General features: G+C 38.4%; 1 protein-coding gene across 6 annotated transcripts in view; it reads right to left on the reverse strand.

Annotated features, from left to right (window-relative positions):
• Positions 1–10,222: 10,222 nt before the first annotated feature.
• Positions 10,223–21,245, reverse strand: part of TMTC4 (transmembrane O-mannosyltransferase targeting cadherins 4) — an 88,580-nt gene continuing 77,557 nt past the window's right edge. For 2 of the 6 annotated variants that reach the window (XM_028526448.2, XM_036011428.1), the window contains exons 15-17: positions 18,825–18,937; positions 13,844–13,913; positions 10,223–11,507 (exon numbers count right to left, since the gene is read on the reverse strand). In XM_028526448.2, the coding sequence (XP_028382249.1) occupies positions 11,359–11,507; positions 13,844–13,913; positions 18,825–18,937 (332 nt within the window). In that variant the 3' untranslated portion in view covers positions 10,223–11,358. Of the gene's footprint in view, positions 11,570–13,843; positions 13,914–18,824; positions 18,938–21,245 lie in introns of all 6 variants that reach the window. The other 4 variants (XM_028526445.2, XM_036011427.1, XM_036011425.1 and 1 more) reach the window with 3 other exon arrangements.

Here is a 21,245-nt window from a genome sequence, read left to right on the forward strand (position 1 = left end):
TATTTCTCTCCCTCTCTTTTTCCCTCCCTTCTCCTCTCTCTAAAAATAAATAATAATTTTTTTAAGTAAGACAACTGATCAGTTTAGGAGAGTCCTTGGCTCGTCAATTTAGGGTTGGTGGGTTACACAGGAGTCCTCGAAGGCCAACTGCTCTAGTGAGGTTAGGAGCTGAGTTGATTCACTAAGCCTGTCAGGTTGCATCCAAATGGTAGAGGTGAATCACTCACTGACAAGAGTTGCACCCAACATCACCTCTTTCCCTCCTCACTGTGATCCCTTGCTCTGCCATCTACAATTTTCCACATCCTCCAGGCTCAGGGTTCTGCAACCAATAAATTGCTGTGCCTGGGTTCAAAGCTCAACAAATATTTCCTTTATCAACTTAAAGAATTTAAGCTAGCAAATTGTCTTTAACTGGAATTATCCAGTTTGACCATTTTTGTCATCTAAATTGGAGCCAGTAATTGCCAAGCTCCCTAGTCCAGACTTGGGTGTCATAAGATACATGCCTAATTTATATTTGCTAAATATACTGCTATTTAGTGTTATGGAAGAGGCCAGCCTCATCTCCTTGTTACCCCTACCCCATGCCTTCCGTATTACAAATACCACACAACAGAAGGGAAAATATGTTCTGAATCTCTTGAAAGTATAATTATAGTGTTAATTAAACAACAGAACAAGGAGACTACATAAGGAGCTTGAGGTCTAACTAAATAACACTGTAAAATATACTGAAATATTAACACATTATTCTAGTAAATCCATCCTACCACTTGTTTTTGTATGACCCATGAGCTCAGAATGAGTTTTACATTTTTAAATGCTTGGAAAAGTATCAGAATAAAAATATAATACTTCATGACATATGCATATTATATGAGATTCAAATTTCAGTTTGAATCTTGGGACTCTCCTAAACTGACTGGTTTTCTTACTTAAAACATAAAAAGATTTTATCCATAAATAAATTCTACTGAAAATACAGTCATGCTTTCATTTATGTATTGTCTATGGTTTCCACTGAGACCACAAGGCCTGCAAAGCCTAAAATATTTATAATCTGCCCTTTTATAGAAAGTTTGTCTATGCTGCCCTATACTCTTTTGCTCCAGCCTCTGTTGTAATCTCTACCTCCCTATTTTATAATAGTTGGTTTATATGACTGTCTACTTACTGAACTGAATTTTATGAAGGCAGACCTCTATTCTTTATGAGCTCCAAGCACTTTCCACCATGATATATAGACTAGACATTCAATAACATCAATTGAAGTTTATTTTTTGATTAATTACCTTATATAAATCAATATGAACTTAACAAAAAGGCTTTATAATAAACATAGGATCCATTAACTAGGCTAATGTAGAAAATTTGTGTGCAAAAAGTAGAAAAAAATGTATTCTGCAAATAATTAGATTTCTTGCTTCTATTTCTAAACCTAGCTCGAAGGAATTGTTCAATTTGAAAGCAGCAGGGTTATTCTTCTTTTTATTCTGTCAAGTTATTTTACTTAATACAACAGGTCTCATTGCTAAACAATTTTCATGGCAAAGAAATTAATGAATAGATAAAACCAACCTCATGAAGCTAGGTTCATTCACAATAAATTCAGTCTGATATTTCTGGAATTAACATTTTGAAGATGATGTGCACTGCTGTCAGATATTTAAAAATAAAGCATTGACCTTTCTCCACAAATGATATGCATTATCTCTTCTAAAATGTCTATGGAATTTTCCAAGCAATTGCAGTTGAGATAGTCTATGCTATTCTTGTCCATCTTCTGTAAATTTAGGAATAACAAGCAAGGACTCAAGTGAAGTGCTGTATGAGATTATTTCATTAGTATTGGTGAATAAATTCTTAATCGTGAATAATAGCGTAATTGTAAGAACTCCCAGAAAAAGTAACTGACTAGCCAAACATGCCATTAGCTGAAAAAAGCTAATGACATTGCACAGAGGCCAAAAACTAAACTCTAACCCTATAGCATTGCTGCTGTTGCTTCTTAAAACTAGGATCAAGTTTATTTGGTCCTGCTCTCCAAACAGTAACTTTTAAAAGAAAATAATGCTTACCTGGTGCCTAGATGTAGACATTACAAAATGAAATGTAGCTTAATTCCTGTGAACTGTCACTATAGGAAAGAATACACATGAAGAGTTCTTATGTGCCTTAGCAAAGTATTCTTTCTTATTTTATTCTTTGAACAATAGTATGAAGCAGATATTACCGCTCCCATTTTACATATAAAATGGCTCCAAGGGGTTAAATAACCTATTCAAAGGCACACTACCTTGAATCAAGAGTGCTCAAATTTGAACCCATATCCAGCTGAACCTAAAACTTGAGCCCTTTAACATGAGGGTTAAACAGGAAAGCTGGGTAGCATATGCTGAAATTTATGTCATCTGGATGAATAATTTCTTTTACATTTGAACCTGTTTGTTAAAAGTGCAGTTTCCAATGAATAACCTTATATAAGGTCTGTCCAGAGGTATCCAGCCATGGAATATGAAAAATTTATTGGAGAACATACAAGATACAAGAAACACTGTACAGAAGACAATGACGCCTCAGTCCCCTTCAAAGTAGGCAACTTGGGACCTCACACACTTCTCTCAGTGGCCTTCGGCCACCCCATCATATTTTTCTGAGTCTCACTGACGGCCTGAACTGTCTTCCCTTTCAAAGGTGATTTTAATTTTGAGAAAAGCCAGAAGTCACAAGGAGCCATATCTGGGGTCTAGGGGGGCTGAATCAACAAGGTAATTTGATGTTTCACCAAAAACTCTGCATGAGACATGATGCATGAGTGGCACATTGTCATGATGAAGCTGTCAATCACCAGTTGCTCATAGCTGTGGCCTTCTGAATTATCTGAGTAGTTTCCATGGAGGAATATTCAAGACTAACTAAAAATCTTATGCAGATTTGTTACTCTACTTGCTCAGTCATTTTGAAAGCGATGGCCACACAGTACACATGCTCACTCAATGGCATCTACCACCCCCACTGACTAGTACAGTGCAGTCATCATTGTTCACACATGCACAGTCCAGTCCACTCTCCTTGGCTGCCAGGTTACATTGATGTCACACAAACCATTCTCATTATATGAACAATGGCTGGACTTTTCCCAGACAGACCTCGTACATGTAGTTCTATCCATAAAGATATTTTGTATATATGATCACATGATGCTTACTCCTTCCTGTACTGTAAAGACCAGGTAGAGAATTTTCCCCACTTTACAGATGAGGTAAAGAGGTTAGATGGCTTGACCAAGGCCATATAATAAGCATGTAACCTGTCTTAGCCCAATCAGAGATCTCTAGCACAAAACCATCATTGGACAAAGTCAAATTTATTGGCTTTTGCAATGTGGGAATTACACATCAGAGGAACCCTGAGATGACTCATCAAAAAAAGATGAAGTTCGGAGATTTGGGGAGGAGAGGAGCTGAGGTGAAATTTAAAGGAAATAGAGTTTCAAAGGCTTGAGGTGAGAGAGAGATGTGTACAAAGGGTCAACATCTGATTTTTTATGAGGATTTATATAAGCATCCAAAGCAGTTCACTTTTGTATCTTTTACAGTGTACCTCTGTATAAGATTTAGTTAAAAGAAAAAGTGAAGCATGTAAGGATGTTTAAAGACCACTGGTTTAGTTTAAACCTTGTATTTCACAGAGGAGAAATTAAACAAGAGTAACAATCATCACCATTATTTTCATTAGAAGCAACTGAAGCATATAGTAATTGACTCATCCCAGGTTCCTGGTAACTAAAGGCAGGATTGGAAGTGTTTGTATTTAGTTGAATTGTTGAAGCTTAAAAAAAATGACTTATTCCTGTGAAGTTGGCCCTAGGATAGATCTCACATTCCTGGTCTCTGTTCTTTCCACCTTATCACTTTGTTTGCTGATGTCTGCAGATTCTGCAGACCAGTATTATGAAAGTTATCATCCATATACTTTATCCAAAAGTTCTAGAACTGATCAGTTTTAATATTCTTCAAGACAAATCTCAAGTCTATTTATCAAAATTAATTGTATAAGAATGTAACTGCTGAAACAAAACTGTTTTAAAATAATGAATAAAAGTTTAATTTAAATCTACAGGGAAAACCTTTTCTCAAACACTTATCACAAATAGGAAGCAGAAAGCTCTACTGGTCCTTAAAAAAATGCCACATATTTGAAAATAAAATGATTCAAAATGCAGGATGCTCAAGCCAATTTTGATGAACAGTGTAACAGTTGTAAAGTACTTTCTGAAGTAATCAGTCTCAGAACATAAGTGATAGATATTTAAATCTGAGGTTGTTTCTGGGTCATTTAATTATAGGATAAAAACTTCAAAAACAGTGAGGGTTATAATTTTTAATTGAGTACTATTATGTGCCAAGCATTGATCTAGGGCTTCATATACCTTTTTTTCATTTAAACTTCCTAATAACCCTGTGAAAAGGTCATATTATCCCCCCGCCCCCATTTTATAGATAAAGAAGCTGAGTTTCTTGCTGTATTCATGTCCTAGGGCTGCCATACATTACCACAAACTGGGTGGCTTCATACATAAATGTTGTTCTGGAGGGCAGAAGTCCAAAATCAAGGTAAAGGCAGGACCACCTCCCTCTGAAGGCTCTAAGGGAGGATCCCTTCTTTTCTTTAAATTTTTGGTGGCTCCTGGTCTTCTTTAGCTTGTGGCAGCATCAGTCCAATCTTTGCCTCCATCTGTCTATGGCCTTCTTTCCTCTATGTCTATGTCTTCTCCTTTTATTTTTTCTTAAAGATTTTTTTTAAAGATTTTATTTATCCATTTCCAGAGAGGGAATGTAGGGAGAAAGAGAGAGAGAGAAAAACATCAATGTGCAGTTGCTGGGGGCTGTGGCCTGCAACCCAGGCATGTGCCCTGACTGAGAATTGAACCTGTGATGCTTTGGTTTGCAGCCCGCGCCCAATCCACTGAGCTACCAGCCAGGGCTCTTCTCCTTTTATATAAGACACCAGTCAGTGGATTTGGGGCCTACCCTAAATCCACTATCATTTTCTCTGTAGATCTTTAACTAATTGTATCTGTGAAGACATTATTTCCAAATACAGTCACATTCTGAAGTTCCAGGTAGACATGAATTTTGGGGAACACTATTCAACCCACTACACTTGCCTAAGGTCATCCAACTGGTAAATGGAACAACATACAAATCCAGTTGTAACACAGTTTTCTTGCAAATTCAAACTTTGTGCACCCAAATGCCAGCCATTTCTAGGCAACCACCAAGTCACACAGCATATAGAATTTACTGAAAATTTAAATGCATGCTTCAGAAAAGAGTCTGCATTACACTTCAGTAGTTCAGCCAATAATCTGAAAAATGCCACCTCCCCATTCATTTTCACTCAGCATTGCTCTGGGGCCCCCGGTTTCTAGTCTGTTGGGCAAAGCAATTTAGCAAACACCTTTGGTTCCCTGAGTTTCCTTTATTTTATCTATTTCTCACCAGTGTACCTTATCACAGCTTTATTACATAAACATCCAGGGCTCTCTTGCATAAAGATTTTTCTGTAATGTCACATGTATTCCTTTATTTAGAAAACAAATTATTTCAAATGATGCAAAAATTTGCAAAGTAGAAGGTAAAGTCTCTCTCTTCTCACTTCTATTGCTTATAAAAACCCAATGTTAAGATAAACTGTAATTCCTATCAATTTAAAGAAAAGATTGGAATGTGAAAGAACATGTGAAAAGCCTTAGTATTTGATAGTATTCTCTTGGCTGCTCATTCTTTACTTGTCTGCTTCATTGCAACCAAACTGTCCCACATGGAACCTTTGCTCCTTCTACTTTGAACTAGAGACCAATTTCCAATCAGGATTTTGTGAGGGATGTTATCCTAAAAGAGGCCATTACCAAAATTAATATAATCTTGGTAGAATTTAGAGGTGGAGGAAACCATTTAAGACAAGACTGGTGAGATTTTAAAATGATGCTGTAATATTCAATGATCATATGTGGTATTTATTAATGAAATTTCAAGTGATATTAAATGTCTTACTCTACTGAAAATTAGGGTTAACACTTGAGATCCATCTATTTGGGTCAATATGGTAAGTGCATGCCAGTTTCCCTCTATGTACAGCATGGCTGACCCTTCAATGGAGCTTATGTCTCAGCAGAACTCTTCATTTTCCCCTGGATGCTTGGTAAACCTTTTATCAATATGAGGTCCAAAGAAGAAGGCAAAGGCAGCTGAACCAATATATGTTCTTATGAAGTAGAAAAAAATATTTGACCTGATTCTATGTTTCACTGCCTCTGGGAAAAAAAGAGATTCACCAGCTGAGGGAGAATTTTCAACACAGAAGAAAAGAAATGCTCTGACAATCTATGACAGCTGCAAATGTAAAAGATGTAAATGAGTGACTCCCCAAGAAGTTCCCTGGAAAGGGGACTGACTTAACCTGAAAGCTCCCAAAGGGCAGGAATCCTATCTGCTTTCATGTTCCATTGTATCCACAGCAGCCAGCATACTGCTAGTACAGTCAGTGTTGAAAAAAAATATATCTTAAAAAAAGTAGTAAGAGTAGCATGAGGGATCCTTGCAGTGGAATTGTTCTGTAACTTGACTGTAGTGACCACACAAATCTAAAAATGTGGTAAGAATTACACAGGACAAAACACATAAATGAGTACATGTAAGCCTGGTGACATTTGAGTGAAGTTGGTGGATGCCTCAATGTCAATATTTCTGGCTCTGATAATGAACTCTAGTTATGTAAGATGTTACCACTGGGGGAAAAGTGTTGCAGGGTATATGAAATCCCTTTATATTGTACAACTGCATGTAAGTCTACAATTATCTCTAAATAAAAGATAATAATATAAGAGGAGAAACAATCTCAGATTGGAGACATTAATCTAAAATATACTCGGATGGGGGTCAAGATGGACTATGGCCTTGAAAAGCTGTATTTTAAAATCTCTGTTTAAAAGAGAGAGAATGTGAGAGGGTAGGTACACTAACCAAAGAGGATACTTGTGTGGAAATTTGGGGAGGAGATCACTAAAGGAGGATAAAAAGAGAAATGAAGAGCTGTGATATTATTGCTACAGTTCAATACAGTCTACTTGGTCAGGTAGGGGAAATGAATAATGGGTCTCAAGGTTCAAAATACATTAGGAAATAAATGTAAGACTGCATTAAAACAGGGAGGAATTATAGCAGTAAGACTTGTTAAACAAACCAAAAACAACCCGAGACAGCCTTCTGGGTTTCACCGTCAGGGAGAAGAAGGATGACGATTAGGAATCTCAGATTTCCCTACTGGCTACTTCTCCCATGTTTATTTTGACACTCCCTACCCAAGTCCGTTAAATGATTAGCAATAAAACATTAAAATAAAAAGAAAGATTCCAAATAATACTGGAACTGGAAGACAGCCTTCCACTTGACTCTCCTTAGGAAGAAAACCAAGGAATAAAGAGGTATCTGCCTAGAGGTGAAAAAGAAGGAAGAAAAAAGAGAGCAAGCATTGTGCACATCCAAAATTTGTAGAGTTAAAGGACTTCCTGAAATATCAACCAAAATAATGACTGTTTTCTTTGGAAAGAAGACAGCTGCAATGGAAATCCTGGGAGACACACTGGTGAAAGCTAAGGGATTTGTTTGGTAGGCAGGAGTCCCAGATTTGCATATCTTGATTTGATGCTACAGTTTTAGTATAAGGGGGGTGGGGGGCGGGGAAGAATCCTAGAGGAGCTTTTATAAAAAAAAAATTTTTTAAGTATTTTTTATTGATTATGCTATTACAGTTTTTCCAATTCTCCCCCATTATCCCCCCTCCAACTACCCCCCCAGCCATCTAGCATTCCCCACCCCTTTAGTTCATGTCCATGGTTGGTTATACATATAAGTTCTTTGAGTCCTCTGTTTCCTATACCATTTTTTATCTCTCCCTGTCTAATTTATGCTTACCAATTATGCTTCTCCTTCCCTGTACTTTTCCCCCACTATTCCTCCCTTCACCCTTCCCACTGAAATCCCTCCATGTGATGTCCATTTCTCTGATTCTGTTCCTATACTGGCTGTTTGCTTAGTTTTTGTTTTCACTGTTTTTCTTTTTTTTTCCTTTTTTGAATTTTAATCATTGTTCAAGTACAGTTTTCTCCCTTTTACTCCCAATCCAGTCCCCCTTCCAACCCTCCCCACTTCCCTCCCATTACCACCCTCCCCCTAGTTTTTGTCCATGTGTCCTTTAAGTTTGCTCCCATGAACCCTTCCCAATGTCCCCTGAAATTCCCTCTTCTCTCCCCTGTGGTCTCTGTCAGTCTGTCCTCTGTTTTCATTGTTTTTCTTTTCTTTTAGGTTCATTTGTTGACAGTTGTGAGTTTGTTGTCATTTCATTGTTCATATTTTTTATCTTCTTTTCCTTAGGTAAGTACCTGTTAACATTTCATGTAATAATGGCTTGGTGATGATGAACTCCTTTAATTCGACCTTATCTGGGAAGCACTTCATCTGCCCTTCCATTTTAAAGGAAAGCTTTGCTGGGTAGAGTAATCTTGGATGTAGGTCTTTGCCTTTCATGACTTCAAATACTTCTTTCCAGCCCCTTCTTGCCTGCATGGTATCTTTTGAGAAATCAGCTGATAGCCTTATGGGACCTCCTTTGTAGGTAACTCTCCTTTCCTCTTGCTTCTTTTAGGGTTTTCTCTTTGTCTTTAATCTTGGGTAAGTTAATGATGATGTGCCTTAGTGTGCTCCTCTTTGAGACCAACTTCTTTGGGACTCTCTGGGCTTCCTGGACTTCCTGGTAGTCTATTTCCTTTGCCAGATTGCGGAAGTTTTCCTTCATTATTTGTTCAAATAAGTTTTCAATTTCTTGCTTTTGTTCTTCTCCTTCTGGCACCCCTATAATTTGGATATTGGAACATTTCAAGTTGTTCCAGAGGTTCCTAAGCCTCTCTTCATTTTTTTGAATTCTTGTTTCTTCCTTTTCTTCTGGATGGATGTTAATTTCTTTCTTTTGTTTCAAATCATTGCTTTGAGTCCTGCTTTCCTTCCTGTCACTGTTGGGTCCCTGAATATTTTGCTTTATTTCACTTTGGGCATCCTTCATTTGTTTTTTCATTTTTCAATCAAGCTCAATCAGATCTGTAAGCATTTTGATTACCAGGGCTTTAAATTCTCCATCAGATAGGTTAGTTATCTCCTCATCGCTTAGTTCTCTTTCTGAGGCTTTGCTCTGTTCTTTCATTTGGGCCATATTTCTTGTCTTGGTGCAGCTGATGGGTTGTAAGGGGGAGGGGCCTTAGGTAATCACCCAGGCAGGGCAACCTTTGCTGTGCTGCCTGTGGGGAAGGAGCCAGAGAGGAAACAGTGCAGCTCACCTGCTCGTCTCGAGCACACTTTTCAATGAACTCTGGTGTGCAACTGGGAATATCTCTCACCTCAGCAACCCCAGCTGTAGCCCACAGTCAGCTCTGAGACTCAGTTTCCCCCCCAAGTTAGCCCCTCCCTTGTAGCCCACCAACCTTGGCAGCCAGCCCCGCACCCATGGTCTGCCACATCACTGTGGTTTTTCTGAGTCAGCCTGGGTTGTCCACTGCCTTACCAGTCTGGTTGTTCTGGTTGATTTTTCTTTAATTCCTTGGTTGTTGGAGTTCAATGCAGTTTGATTTTCTGATGCTTTTGGTTGTTTATTGATTTTAATTGATTGTTATCCTCCTTTTGGTTGTGCAAGGAAGCTAAAGGTTTCTACCTATGTCTCCATCGTGGCCGGAACCCACAGAAATATTTTTTCTTTACCCTTAAAAAACAAGTAATGTCTTAAAGAAATTTGCTTTAAAAAATCAACAAATATATAGTATATCTATTATCTGCCAAGCTAAGCACTATAGGAACCTAAATAAGAGTAAGACAGCTTCTGCCCCTGAGAGATTTCTATTTGTTACTATTTGGGACCATTTAAGAAATGTTTGAAACACAGCACTTTCTTTCCTGATGTAACTGAACCATTTTGAGTTACAGTTATTGATTTACAAATCTTATGCAGATCTGCACCCCTCCCCTGGCAACAAACAGAGTGTAGAGAATCAAATTTACCTCAATGTGGGATCTATTCACCCAGTTCTCTGAACCTGGGTAACACTAGAGTTTTACTAAATGATCCCTAAAGCTAAAGAGAAGCCACATACTAGAAATGATTAGTTGGTCATTTTAATCATTTTAAGGGAAAGGAGAATACAAATTCACTAACTTATCTATTAAAAAGGCAATATGACATTTTTACCAGTTTGTATAATAATTTTACTGCATAAAAAATCACAGATATTGCATAAATAATAAGGTCAACAACATATATAGGAGAATGAAGTAAAACATAATTATTCGGATCAAATAAAATAGAAAAAATAATCCAATTCTAAAAAAATGTGGCTTCTTTTCAGAGAAAATTTACCTCTTGTGTTTTGTGAGTATAGTAATGACTTTGGTTCCATCAAACCAAATGGAAAACTGCTTTACAGTTAAAAACATAAAAAAGCAACTTACATAGATGTGTAGCCCTCTTAATACTAGATATAACAAATAAAGACATCAGGCTGCCTGCTTTTGTCTAAAGCATAGCTTGGATTTTCTATTAATAGTAACAGTTCATGTAGAATACTACATAATTTCCTATGTTATGAAAGAAGTTGGAGAATCCAAAAATTATTTCAGGAGTGAACTTCTTACTATGAGGAAAAAAGTATATAAATATACTACATGTTAACATTTCCATTTTCATTCAATTACTTGCCCTGTTCAAAACACAAAAATACAATAAATATTTCCTTACAAATGAAGTTCCTAGTATATTGTTTAAAAAAGATTTAAAAACCAAAAATCTTAATTAACCCTTTGTTGTTATTAAATAAAAAGTCTAATATACAGTCACATTTGATATTTATATAAATTGTAGGAGTCAGTTTGTCATTTCTTGTTCAAAGTTGATGTTTAATAGTGCCAGTTTATACAACACAGCTCACATCCCAAATGCAGGGTAAATTCTACTGTTAGCTGCTTAAGATAATTTTTTTCTTTTTCTTTTTAATTAAAAAAGACTTCATTCTGGGAATTTTAGAGTTACATTTAAGTGGTCTGAAAAAATACAACTTCAATGCAAAAATCACATCAAGTGTTTAAGAGAACATTGCTGGTGCTGTAATCTTTTTGCATGTCTTTGTTTTCACAGAAGAGAAAGAATGAAATAAACACTTAAGACTTTTAAATGTTTAAATATAACCACATAATATTAGTGATATGCTTCATGCATACACACGCACAAACTCAAAAAATGGAGGAAAAAGGATCAGACGCCTTTCTTTTGCATTTGTTCCAGCTTTCTTCTTAGGAGACCATAATTCTCCTTAGTTCCTGATGCAGTGGGGTCAAGCTGCAGAGAGATTTCATAGTGTTTTTTGGCCAAGTCTAGATGTCCCCAACGATGATACAGCACAGCTGAAATAGCAATAGATGAATTTCATTGGAAATGCTTCTGAATAACTTGCAGTGTTCCCAACCTCGTACAAAGAAATATTAAAGCTGAAATATTAAATCTGAAACCATTTCAAAAATCATTGTTTAAAATAATAGTGTTTGTGCCACAAACCTTATTTATTATAATCACACTCACTCGTGATTGTCTGTTTAACCGCCCCCATTAGTCCTGCAGTTCTTCGAATCACTAGGCATGACCCATCTCCCTACCAAAACCTTATTACATAAAGTAAAAGGAAGAGTCCATAAACTTTCTCAATTCTGCCATGAAATTTCCAGGAACCAGACTAAATAGGGTTAGGCTCCCACAATGCTTAGAGTCCTGACTCTTTAGAGGTCCAGCTGTTTACTTTAAATAAAGATATCCCTATACCTTTTGGCAAAATATTGGCTTGCCTGTTGCCTTATTGGAAATAAGGGCTCTCATGTCAAAATCTGACCATAAAATAATAGTTAAAATAAATCTCAGTATTAGAATGGTAAGCCTCTGATGATTATAATGATTTTGTAAGTAAAACTAATTTTTTAGATGGACAGAAGAGCAATGATCTATGTGTCATGACTTGTGATAAGCTACAGTCTATAGGAAACAGATTTGGTAAAAAAAAATAGTCACATGACTGAGCATTCTAAACACCCACACATTATGCTCTAAAAATATTAATTATTGAGATGTATAATGGAAAAAAGAAATTCTAGAATACATTTCTTATAAATGCATCTTTAGCCAATGCATAGGAGAACATAAAAAAGCAGAGACCAGGCTAGAATGGAAGGTCCACTATGGAAGATGGGAAAAGGATGTAAGTTAGATAGCAAACTTCCAAAGTACTCCTCAGTTTAACATTTTTAGGATCCTTCACACAAAGAAAGAATATCTGAGTTTTATCATTAGAGTGAGTGATTTGGGGGGATGTTCTAATCATATAATTAAGATTTGTGGCTTCTGGTCAAGATGCTTCGCCTATTGCACAATCATAAGAAGGAACACAACTAACTTAAAAAAGAAAAGAAAAACACCCAGAACTGCCAGAAAACCACCCAGGAAAACACTCAGAGCCATACAGAAGTCCAACAACCAAGAAGCTATTTAAAGAAGGTTTATTCATCCAGACAAGTAGGTGGGGTGGAAACAAGGAGTCTGGGTGAAGTGGTGTGGTGGTGTTGGCAAGCTGGCTAGGTGGCAGCAGCCAGCAGAACAGGCAGTCCCACATTCATGTATTATGGGTAAAAATCAGGGGAACACCTTGTAAGCAAGTGATCCCAGCCCCATGCCAGACCAAGCAGCCCAGGATTCCAGCAAGCAAGAAGAGACAGGCAAGAAGTATATGAAGTAATGAAAAGCAAGGACCTATGACCAAGATTACTCTATGCAACAAAGCTATCATTTAGAATGGAAGAGCAGATAAAGTGCTTCCCAGATAAGGTAAAGCTAAAGGAGTTCATCATCACCAAGCCATTATTATATGAAATGTTAAAGAGTCTTATGTAAGAAAAAGAGGAAGATCAAAACTATGAACAATAAAATGGCAACAAACAACAATCAACAACTGAATCTAAGAAACAAAAACAAACTAAGCAAACAAGTAGAACAGGAATAGAATCATAGATATGGAGATCATTTATCTGAACAGTTATCAGTTGGGAAGGGGAAGGGGGGAAATCTAGGGAAAGTTTCAGGGATTAAGAAGCACAAATTGGTAGGTATAAACAGACAAGGGAATGACACAGGCAAAGGAGAAGCCAAAGAACTTCTGTGCATGACCCATGGACATTATAAGTGGGAGAGGGGAAATCACCGGAGGGAAGGAGGATACCAGACAGAGGCGGGGAGGGAGGAAAAATTGGAACAACTGTCAATAAAATATACTTAAAAAAAGATTTGTAGCCCTGGTTGGTGTAGCTCAGTGGATTAGGTGCGGGCTGTGAACCAAAGCATCGCAGGTTCGATTCCCAGTCAGGGCACATGCCTGGGTTGCAGGCCATGTCCCCAGTGGGGGCCACGTGAGATGCAGCTACACACTGATGTTTCTCTCTCTCTTTCTCCCTCCCTTCCCCTCTCTAAAAATAAATAAATAAAATCTTTTAAAAAAGATTTGTAAATATAACTACTATTTAGCTACCTTTTTAGTGTAATGATTTCTTTTTAAAAACCACATTTTGAAACCATATTATAAAGGATGATACAGGCTAGATTTGAAAAAGCTACTCTTCCAACATCAATTTTATAGAAATACACTCATTTCATCAAAATTACATACAATTTTAATATGATTCAAATTGAACAATTTCCTTACCTAAATTGCCATGGTAACTGGCAGCATTTGGATGAGCTTTAATTGCTTTGAGGAATAATGCTTCAGATTCCTAAAAAATAAAATATGTAAAAGGTAATGCACATGATTCAACAACCAATGCAGTTTTATCTCCTCTGGTTTTCAAACTCTTAATGTTCTTTTTTTTTGTACCACTATATCCTTCTTCCAGAAACACTTCGAAGGACAAGCAGGGCCACAGCCTGTTGAGAAGAGGCTTGAAAGGGTGATAAGGGAAGTGTGAGACAAGGCAGCAGTTGGTGGATGAGAAGCAATGGAAACGAACTTATCTATACAGAGAGTGAATGTACTAAAGAGTTCTGCCACCTGGCTCAATGAAATGGCTGGAATTCTGCAACTTAAAGCAAGTAGCTTGGTTCCAGGTGCAGTGGAGGGCAAGTGAAGGTCAAAAGACACAGATGAAAGTATTAGTCTCAGCCCTGGCTGGCGTAGCTCAGTGGATTGAGTGCAGGCTGCGAACCAAAGCATCACAAGTTCGATTCCCAGCCAGGGCACATGCCTGGGTTGCAGGCCATGGCCCCCAGCAACTGCACATTGATGTTTCTCTCTTTCTCCCTCCCTTCCCTCTCTAAAACTAAATAAATAAATAAAAAAAAAAAAACAGTTTTAGTCAGAATTAATGAACTCATTCCCAGGATACCCAAGGTAGGAGTTGGGGCCTACTTAATGTTGCCCAACTATCCAAAGCCCCTCAGCAACCCAGAAGCAGCTGGAAAAAATGAGCAGAGAGAATGAGGAAGAGATAGCCGGCCCCCTGTCACTTAAGCCATCGCAGTATTGTATATGTCCATGACCAAATGACCTTGATGTACGTGAGCTGATTCATCTACAGACTTGTATTTCTCTCATATAGTAATCACTTCCAGTGGGGTTACTAAGAAGCACAGCCAGTGTTTGCTACCTGATCATTACCAGCCATGCTGGCTGGCTGGCTGATCCCCTTTCTACTAAAATGCCAAGAAATAAAGATGCCTAATGGTTCTCAAACACCCCTGCCAGGGACAGATATTCACACCATCTACATCCTGTTTGCAAAGGGCCAAGTGCTTTAATGCTTTCATCAGTGTCACATGTTTTAACCAAGTGTCAAACTCTAAGCATATACAACCAAAGTTGGTGGTTTGGGGAGAGGTTTGCTCCTTCTATCTGTGCCAAATGTTTTTCCGGGTGGGCTTCCCACTCCAGAATCCTGCATTTTATAAAGTGTAAGAAGGCCAATTTCCTTGCCCCATGGTGGCCTGGGGCACTCCTGAGAAATAGGCTGGGAATTTGGGCAAACATCCGGAAAGCACGACCTTTTCCACAGAACCAGCAGAAGAAAATGAGTATTTTAGAAATGTCATCCAAGAGGGACCAAATAAAGACATCAAAATAACATGTAGGATGTCAGTGAACATCACTTTCAGAACTCAGCTCAGAGTCAGCGCCTAATTTCTAGGTTTCAGGAGCTGAAACTTCTTCAGGGAAACCTAAGATTTTCCTGCTATCTTAGGTATGCTGAAAAAATAAAAAGTGAAATGGATTGTATAGAACTACAGTGGTTTCTAAGTAGCAGGGCTGTTTCTGATGATTTTCAAATATTTCCATTTAAAACCTAAAATTTGAGAAATAGGAAAGCAAGGGAATTTAAATCTCTTTTACAATGCTCCTCTACATGCACAAGTGCTAACTAGAGAAAACTGACAGAGATAATAATCAAGTCAGGAGTTCTTGGAGGATGCTAGACACATTGCTTAATCCTTTTAACTAATTTCTCAAGTACCCATGAGCATGGACATTATTTAGGATGATGTAGACTCACAGTAAGGTCTGGGAGATGTAGTGGGATTCGGGGTGGTATACACAGAGAGGGGCTCAGGGCTTACACCCTGTTAGGGGGCTGCTACTCTTGGCCAGGCAGGGCCTGAACCCTGGGGGATGAGGAGGAGGCTGGGTGAGAAGGAATGAGAGACACAGGATGAGTGAGGGAATGGGAGAGGAAAAAGTGAGCCATAGTTTCTGAGTCTGAAAGACAGAAGAATGATAGCAAGTTGACAATAGAAGAGGTGTCAGGGGGGAAGAGCAGGTCTGGGGGGCACGATGAGTGTGGGTTAGATATGCTACCTCTCAGGCATCAGTGGCGCAGCCTTAAGAGGATACTTCAGCAGCCCCTGGGAGGCAAGGCAGGGCAGGAGGACTCTTTAGAATGCCTGTGGGTATTCAAAGCCCATGAAATGCTCATCTATTAAATAGGCCATTTAATGGCCCTGTTCCAGAAAGCAATGAACTGTTTATAAACTAATTTTCTGTGGGGTGTGCAGATGCATACAGACCCAGGTAACACACTGATTTACACCAAAAGATAATAAACTCACATTTTAAATTGGGAATATTTTTTCATCAATGGAAAGGGAAATAATATTATTTTCTGAAGTGTGTTACACAAAATGTATTTGACAATGGTTTAGGGCAACATGTGAGACAGAAAAAGGTCTTACACAGGAAAAACTGAGGGTCTTTATGTCTAAATGGAGAGGATGAGGTAGTCGAATGTCATTTTCAGCCACAGTGCCTGGCAGGGTAGCATGTATAAACCAAAGACAGAGTTTCACAAGGGATATCCCAGAGCCTGCTCCAACCAGGGAAGGTGATATAGGCAGTCCAACATTAAGCTGAAAACCACAAAACACATAGGAAGAGAGTAGTTCCCTCTTTAATTTGCTCTTCTTTCTTCTGGTTCACTCCACACAAAAGTCTCTGGTGGCGATTTGTAAGTTTCAGCCTCAATGTCTGCCAATCTCCCTTTGAAGCTAAAAGAAGGTGAACCTCAGGTTCAGAGCCATGGCAAGCAGGTGTACTTGAGGTTTAGAAAAATTATTTTCAGTTACCTTACAGTTATAGTAATAATGTTTCCACTCTAATATATTTATCTGTTAAAAACTTAAAAAAAGAGAATTAAGTAAATAATAAGACAAGTAGTATGTAGATGTAGCCAAACAAATTCATGAAAGTGTGGCATAAATGTCTGGAGCTGGGGAAATGGCACTATCAATATAATCCGCTTTATAACTCCAGGGCCAGTGGGGTAGGCAATAACAGAAAGAGGAATTAGTCTGAGGGGTAATATTTTAAGTACTAAAAACATTACTTTTGTATTTTTGCTCTACCACATTAGCCATAAATTGAAAATTAAATGGTCACAAGAAATATAAATTCTTAAATGTTTTAATGATCCTTAGAATTTAATAATCACTGAACTAAAAATTTTATGTATATATATATTCAGCATTTAATAGTTATAAATTATGTTCTTGTGCATTTTTTCTTATCATCACCTTCGTTGTACAGACGAATAAACTGAGGAGTGGTTAAGTGATTATTGTCAGGTAAAACGGGCTGCTTGCATAAAAAAGATGGCCCATAATCACATGGGTATAATGAGAACACTCACTCTGCACATCAAAGTCTCAATATAGATTCTGGAAACTTGAAAGTTTCAGAACCAAATATGAGATGCATTCAGCCATTTACTAGTGGGTCATTTTAATAAATGACCATCAGCCAGCTGGACAGCAATGGAGATGGAAAAATAGGACTTAAGACTCTAACCTCAAGAAGTTTCCAGGCTCACTAAAGAGATTCATCAAAAGTTAACAAGAATCTAAAAGAGCAAATGCTTAGGTAGAAAGGAAGTTGAAAGAGCATGAGTGTCTGTCCTGATGAGATGATGGCTGAGCTGGAGGGACTGCACACTCCATCCCTACAAACCACTACCTCGAGCACCTCTCCAGAGCATTCCCACCCAGGGCTCTGCAAGAACAGGCTGCAAGTAGTTGACCAACAGTAACAGGAATCATTTTTATGAGAAAAAAAATTAAAGAGTGGTTTAAAATTCCAAATCTTGAATTTAGAAAAATGTATTAAGTGAGAGCTTGGTGATGCCATGGTTCATAATGTAACATCGCATCCCTCCTTTTGGCATCACTGGAGTAAAATCTAGAAATGCAAACTGTATACCAAAGCTGTTAAAGAACCTGACACTCAAAAATGAGAAAAATACATCAAATACATTACTACTGTTATAGGAAATGATATGTAATGAGCAGAACAGGAGAAGTAAATAACATGGACAAATAGAAATGAATCACTACCTTTAGGCCTAGTGTGGTCAAAATCAGATGTGGCCTCTGATTTTGAAAGAAAATATTTCTCTCATGAATGGACTAAGGCACTGCTTCTAAAGTGCTTTCTAACATCTGTGTTAGATAGTCAGGGTGCTGGTAAAAATGCACATCCCCTGACCATAGGCAACCGACTAAGTTTCTCTTGTGAAAACGATGGTGGGCATCTGCATTCTAACCCATTCCCTTGGTGATTCTGATATACAAAATTAAAGCTTAACATCACCAGCATTAGGAACACTGAGTTCTCTTCAACACACCTTTTGATGTGTAGTCTATTCCTGGGCAACCCTGAGAGTCCAGTTAAATAGAGCTTGGATTACTTGTGTTTTTCATTGGTGAGAAATTTCTAGGGCCTTGCAGATGACCTATAACTTAACTCTAGATGAGGAAAAACTTGGAAGCAGCAAGAACCAGCCCTGTAATAAACATAGGCATTTTGTGTGGAAGATGGCACCCACAAATAAACTCAGAGCTCCAGTCCAACTTGTGCCAGGGTGGGAGCTGAGGCATCTGCTAGGATACACTTTTTCTTTGGGCATCTTCTTCCCTCCCACATTTGAGCAAGGGTGGTAAATTCTGATGAGGAAGAATACAGAGTTTGACTCTACAAACCCATCTTTTGGGAAACTACTTCCAGAAGCACATTGGCTAAGCCACAGTGGTGTACTGCTACCACAGTTTTGGCCTAACTCTGAATTTAACTGGGCCGATGTAACATTTATGGCTTCTGTCAGATGCTGGCATTAAATGCAAGAAATCACGGCCAGCAGTTTACACACCTTGTATTTCTGGGACTTTCCCAGCACGTTTGCCAAGGAGAACATTAGAGAGTGATCATTAGGTATTAATTCCAGTGCCTCTCTTCCCACTGCTTCAGCTTGAGCTAAATTACCTGTGAGTAAAAAATTAAAAAATGAGACACATGTACTAGTATTTTGGCTTTTCTCTCTAACAGGGCTTATGTGCATTATACACAATAGTTATCAATAAACTACTTAAGAAAATCAAGGTAAAACATGTAATACACACACACACGCACACATGATCCCATCAGTTGCAAAGCCGATGCAACCCAGTGCAATTCTGGCATGATATAAATAGCTTTTGATTGAATTTTGTATTAAACCTAACTTAAAATTTCCCCCAGATACCAATTACACCCAAATCAGAGAAAAGAAGTCTGCAAAATAAGAATATTACAGTAACACACAAGTAACTGAATATTTATATTTTATAAAATATATTTTATTACGTTATTACAGTTGTTCCATTTTCCCCCTTCATTCCCCTCCACCCTGCATACCCTCTCCCACCCACATTCCCCCCCTTTAGTTCATTTCCATGTGTCATAAGTTCTTTAGCTTCTACATTTATTTCCCATACTATTCTTGCCCTCCCCCCTCTATTTTCTACCTACCATCTATGTTATTCTCTGTACCTTTTCCCCATCGCTCCTCTTCCCATTGCCCTGTTGCTAACCTTCCATGTGATCTCCATTTCTGTGGTTCTGTTCCTGTTCTAGGGGTTTGCTTAGTTTGCTTTTGTTTTTGTTTTAGGTGTGGTTGTTAATGATTGTGAGTTTGCTGTCATTTTACTGTTCATATTTTTTATCTTCTTTTTCTTAGATAAGTCTTTTTAACATTTTATATAATAAGAGCTTGGTGATGATGAACTCCTTTAACTTGTCCTTATCTGGGAAGCACTTTATCTGCCCTTCCATTCTAAATGAAAGCTTTGCTGGGTAGAGCAATCTTGGATGTAGGTCTTTGCCTTTCATGACTTCAAATACTTCTTTCCAGTCCCTTCTTGCCTGCAAGATCTCTTTGAGAAATCAGCTGACAGTCTAATGGGAACTCCTTTGCAGGTTACTGTCTCCTTATCTCTTGCTGCTTTTACGGTTCTCTCCTTCATTTTAACCTTGCATAATGTAATTATGATGTGCCTTGGTGTGTTCCTCCTTGGGTCCAAATTCTTTGAGACTCTCTGAGCTTCCTGGACTTACTGGGAGTCTATTTCCTTTGCGAGATTGGGGAAGTTCTCCTTTATTATTTGTTCAAATAACTTTTCCTTTGTTCCTATTCCTCTTCTCCTTCTGGTACCCCTATAATTCGGATGTTGGAATGTTTAAAGATGTCCTGGAGGTTGCTAAGCCTCTCCTCATTTTTTTGAATTCTTATTTCTTTATTCTTTTCTGTGTGGTTGTTTCTTTCTTCCTTCTGTTCCACTTCATTCATGTGAGACCCAGCTTTCTCTCCATCATTATTGGTTTCCTGTGTATTTTGCTTCATTTCACTTATTGTAGCCTTCATTTTTTCATCTAATTTGCTACCAAAATCAACCAATTCTATGAGCATCCTGATCACCAGTGCTTTGAACTGTGCATGTGATAAGTTGGCTATCTCTTTGTCACTTAGTTATATTATTTTTTTAGCTTTGATCTGTTCTTCCATTTGGGCCATTTTTTTTTGTCTTGTCGCACCTGTTATGTAATGAGGGGCAGAGCCTTAGGTGTTCACCAGGGTGTGGCAACCCAGTCACAGGGTTGTGATGCTGTATGTGGGGGAGGGTTCAGAGAGGGAACAATGGCGCTTGCGCCACTCTCTTTTGGATTTCAGTCCCTTCTGCTGCTTCCCACAAGCAAACTGGGCCCTTCTTTGGCTAATTTCCATGTGGGTGGGCTTGTGTGCATTCTAGGACCCTGTGGGTCTCTCCAATGAACTCTCCAGTGAGACTAGGAATCTCTTGCTGCACCTCAACCCCCACAGGTGTTTTCAATCAGTGTTTTGAGAGTTTATTTCCCCCAAGCTGGAGCACTGGGTTGTGTGGTCTATCTCACTCCCCAGTTTCACCTGGTTTATCTGCACATGAATGTCTGACCACCTGGTCAGTCAGCCGCCTTGCATGCCTTGCTGGGTTCGCCCACTGCCACCCCAAGCCCGGGGTCTGCCAGCCGCTACCTGCGCATCTGATGTCTGCAAAACACCACTTTTTTTTTTTTTTTTTTTTTGCCGAAACCCCTCTCTACCTGGCTGCCTGACTCTGCCCTTCCTACAGGTCTGGATGAATGTGTCCGTTTTAACTCCTTGGTTGTTGGACTTCCATAACAGTTCCATTTCCTGTCAGTTCTGGTTGTTTTTTTGTTTCTAAATTTTTGTTCTCCTTATTTTGGTTGTGTGAGGAGGCACAGTCTACCTATGCCT

The sequence above is a fragment of the Phyllostomus discolor genome, chromosome 11, assembly GCF_004126475.2.
Source record: "Phyllostomus discolor isolate MPI-MPIP mPhyDis1 chromosome 11, mPhyDis1.pri.v3, whole genome shotgun sequence".
Classification (NCBI taxonomy): Eukaryota; Metazoa; Chordata; class Mammalia; order Chiroptera; family Phyllostomidae; genus Phyllostomus; species Phyllostomus discolor.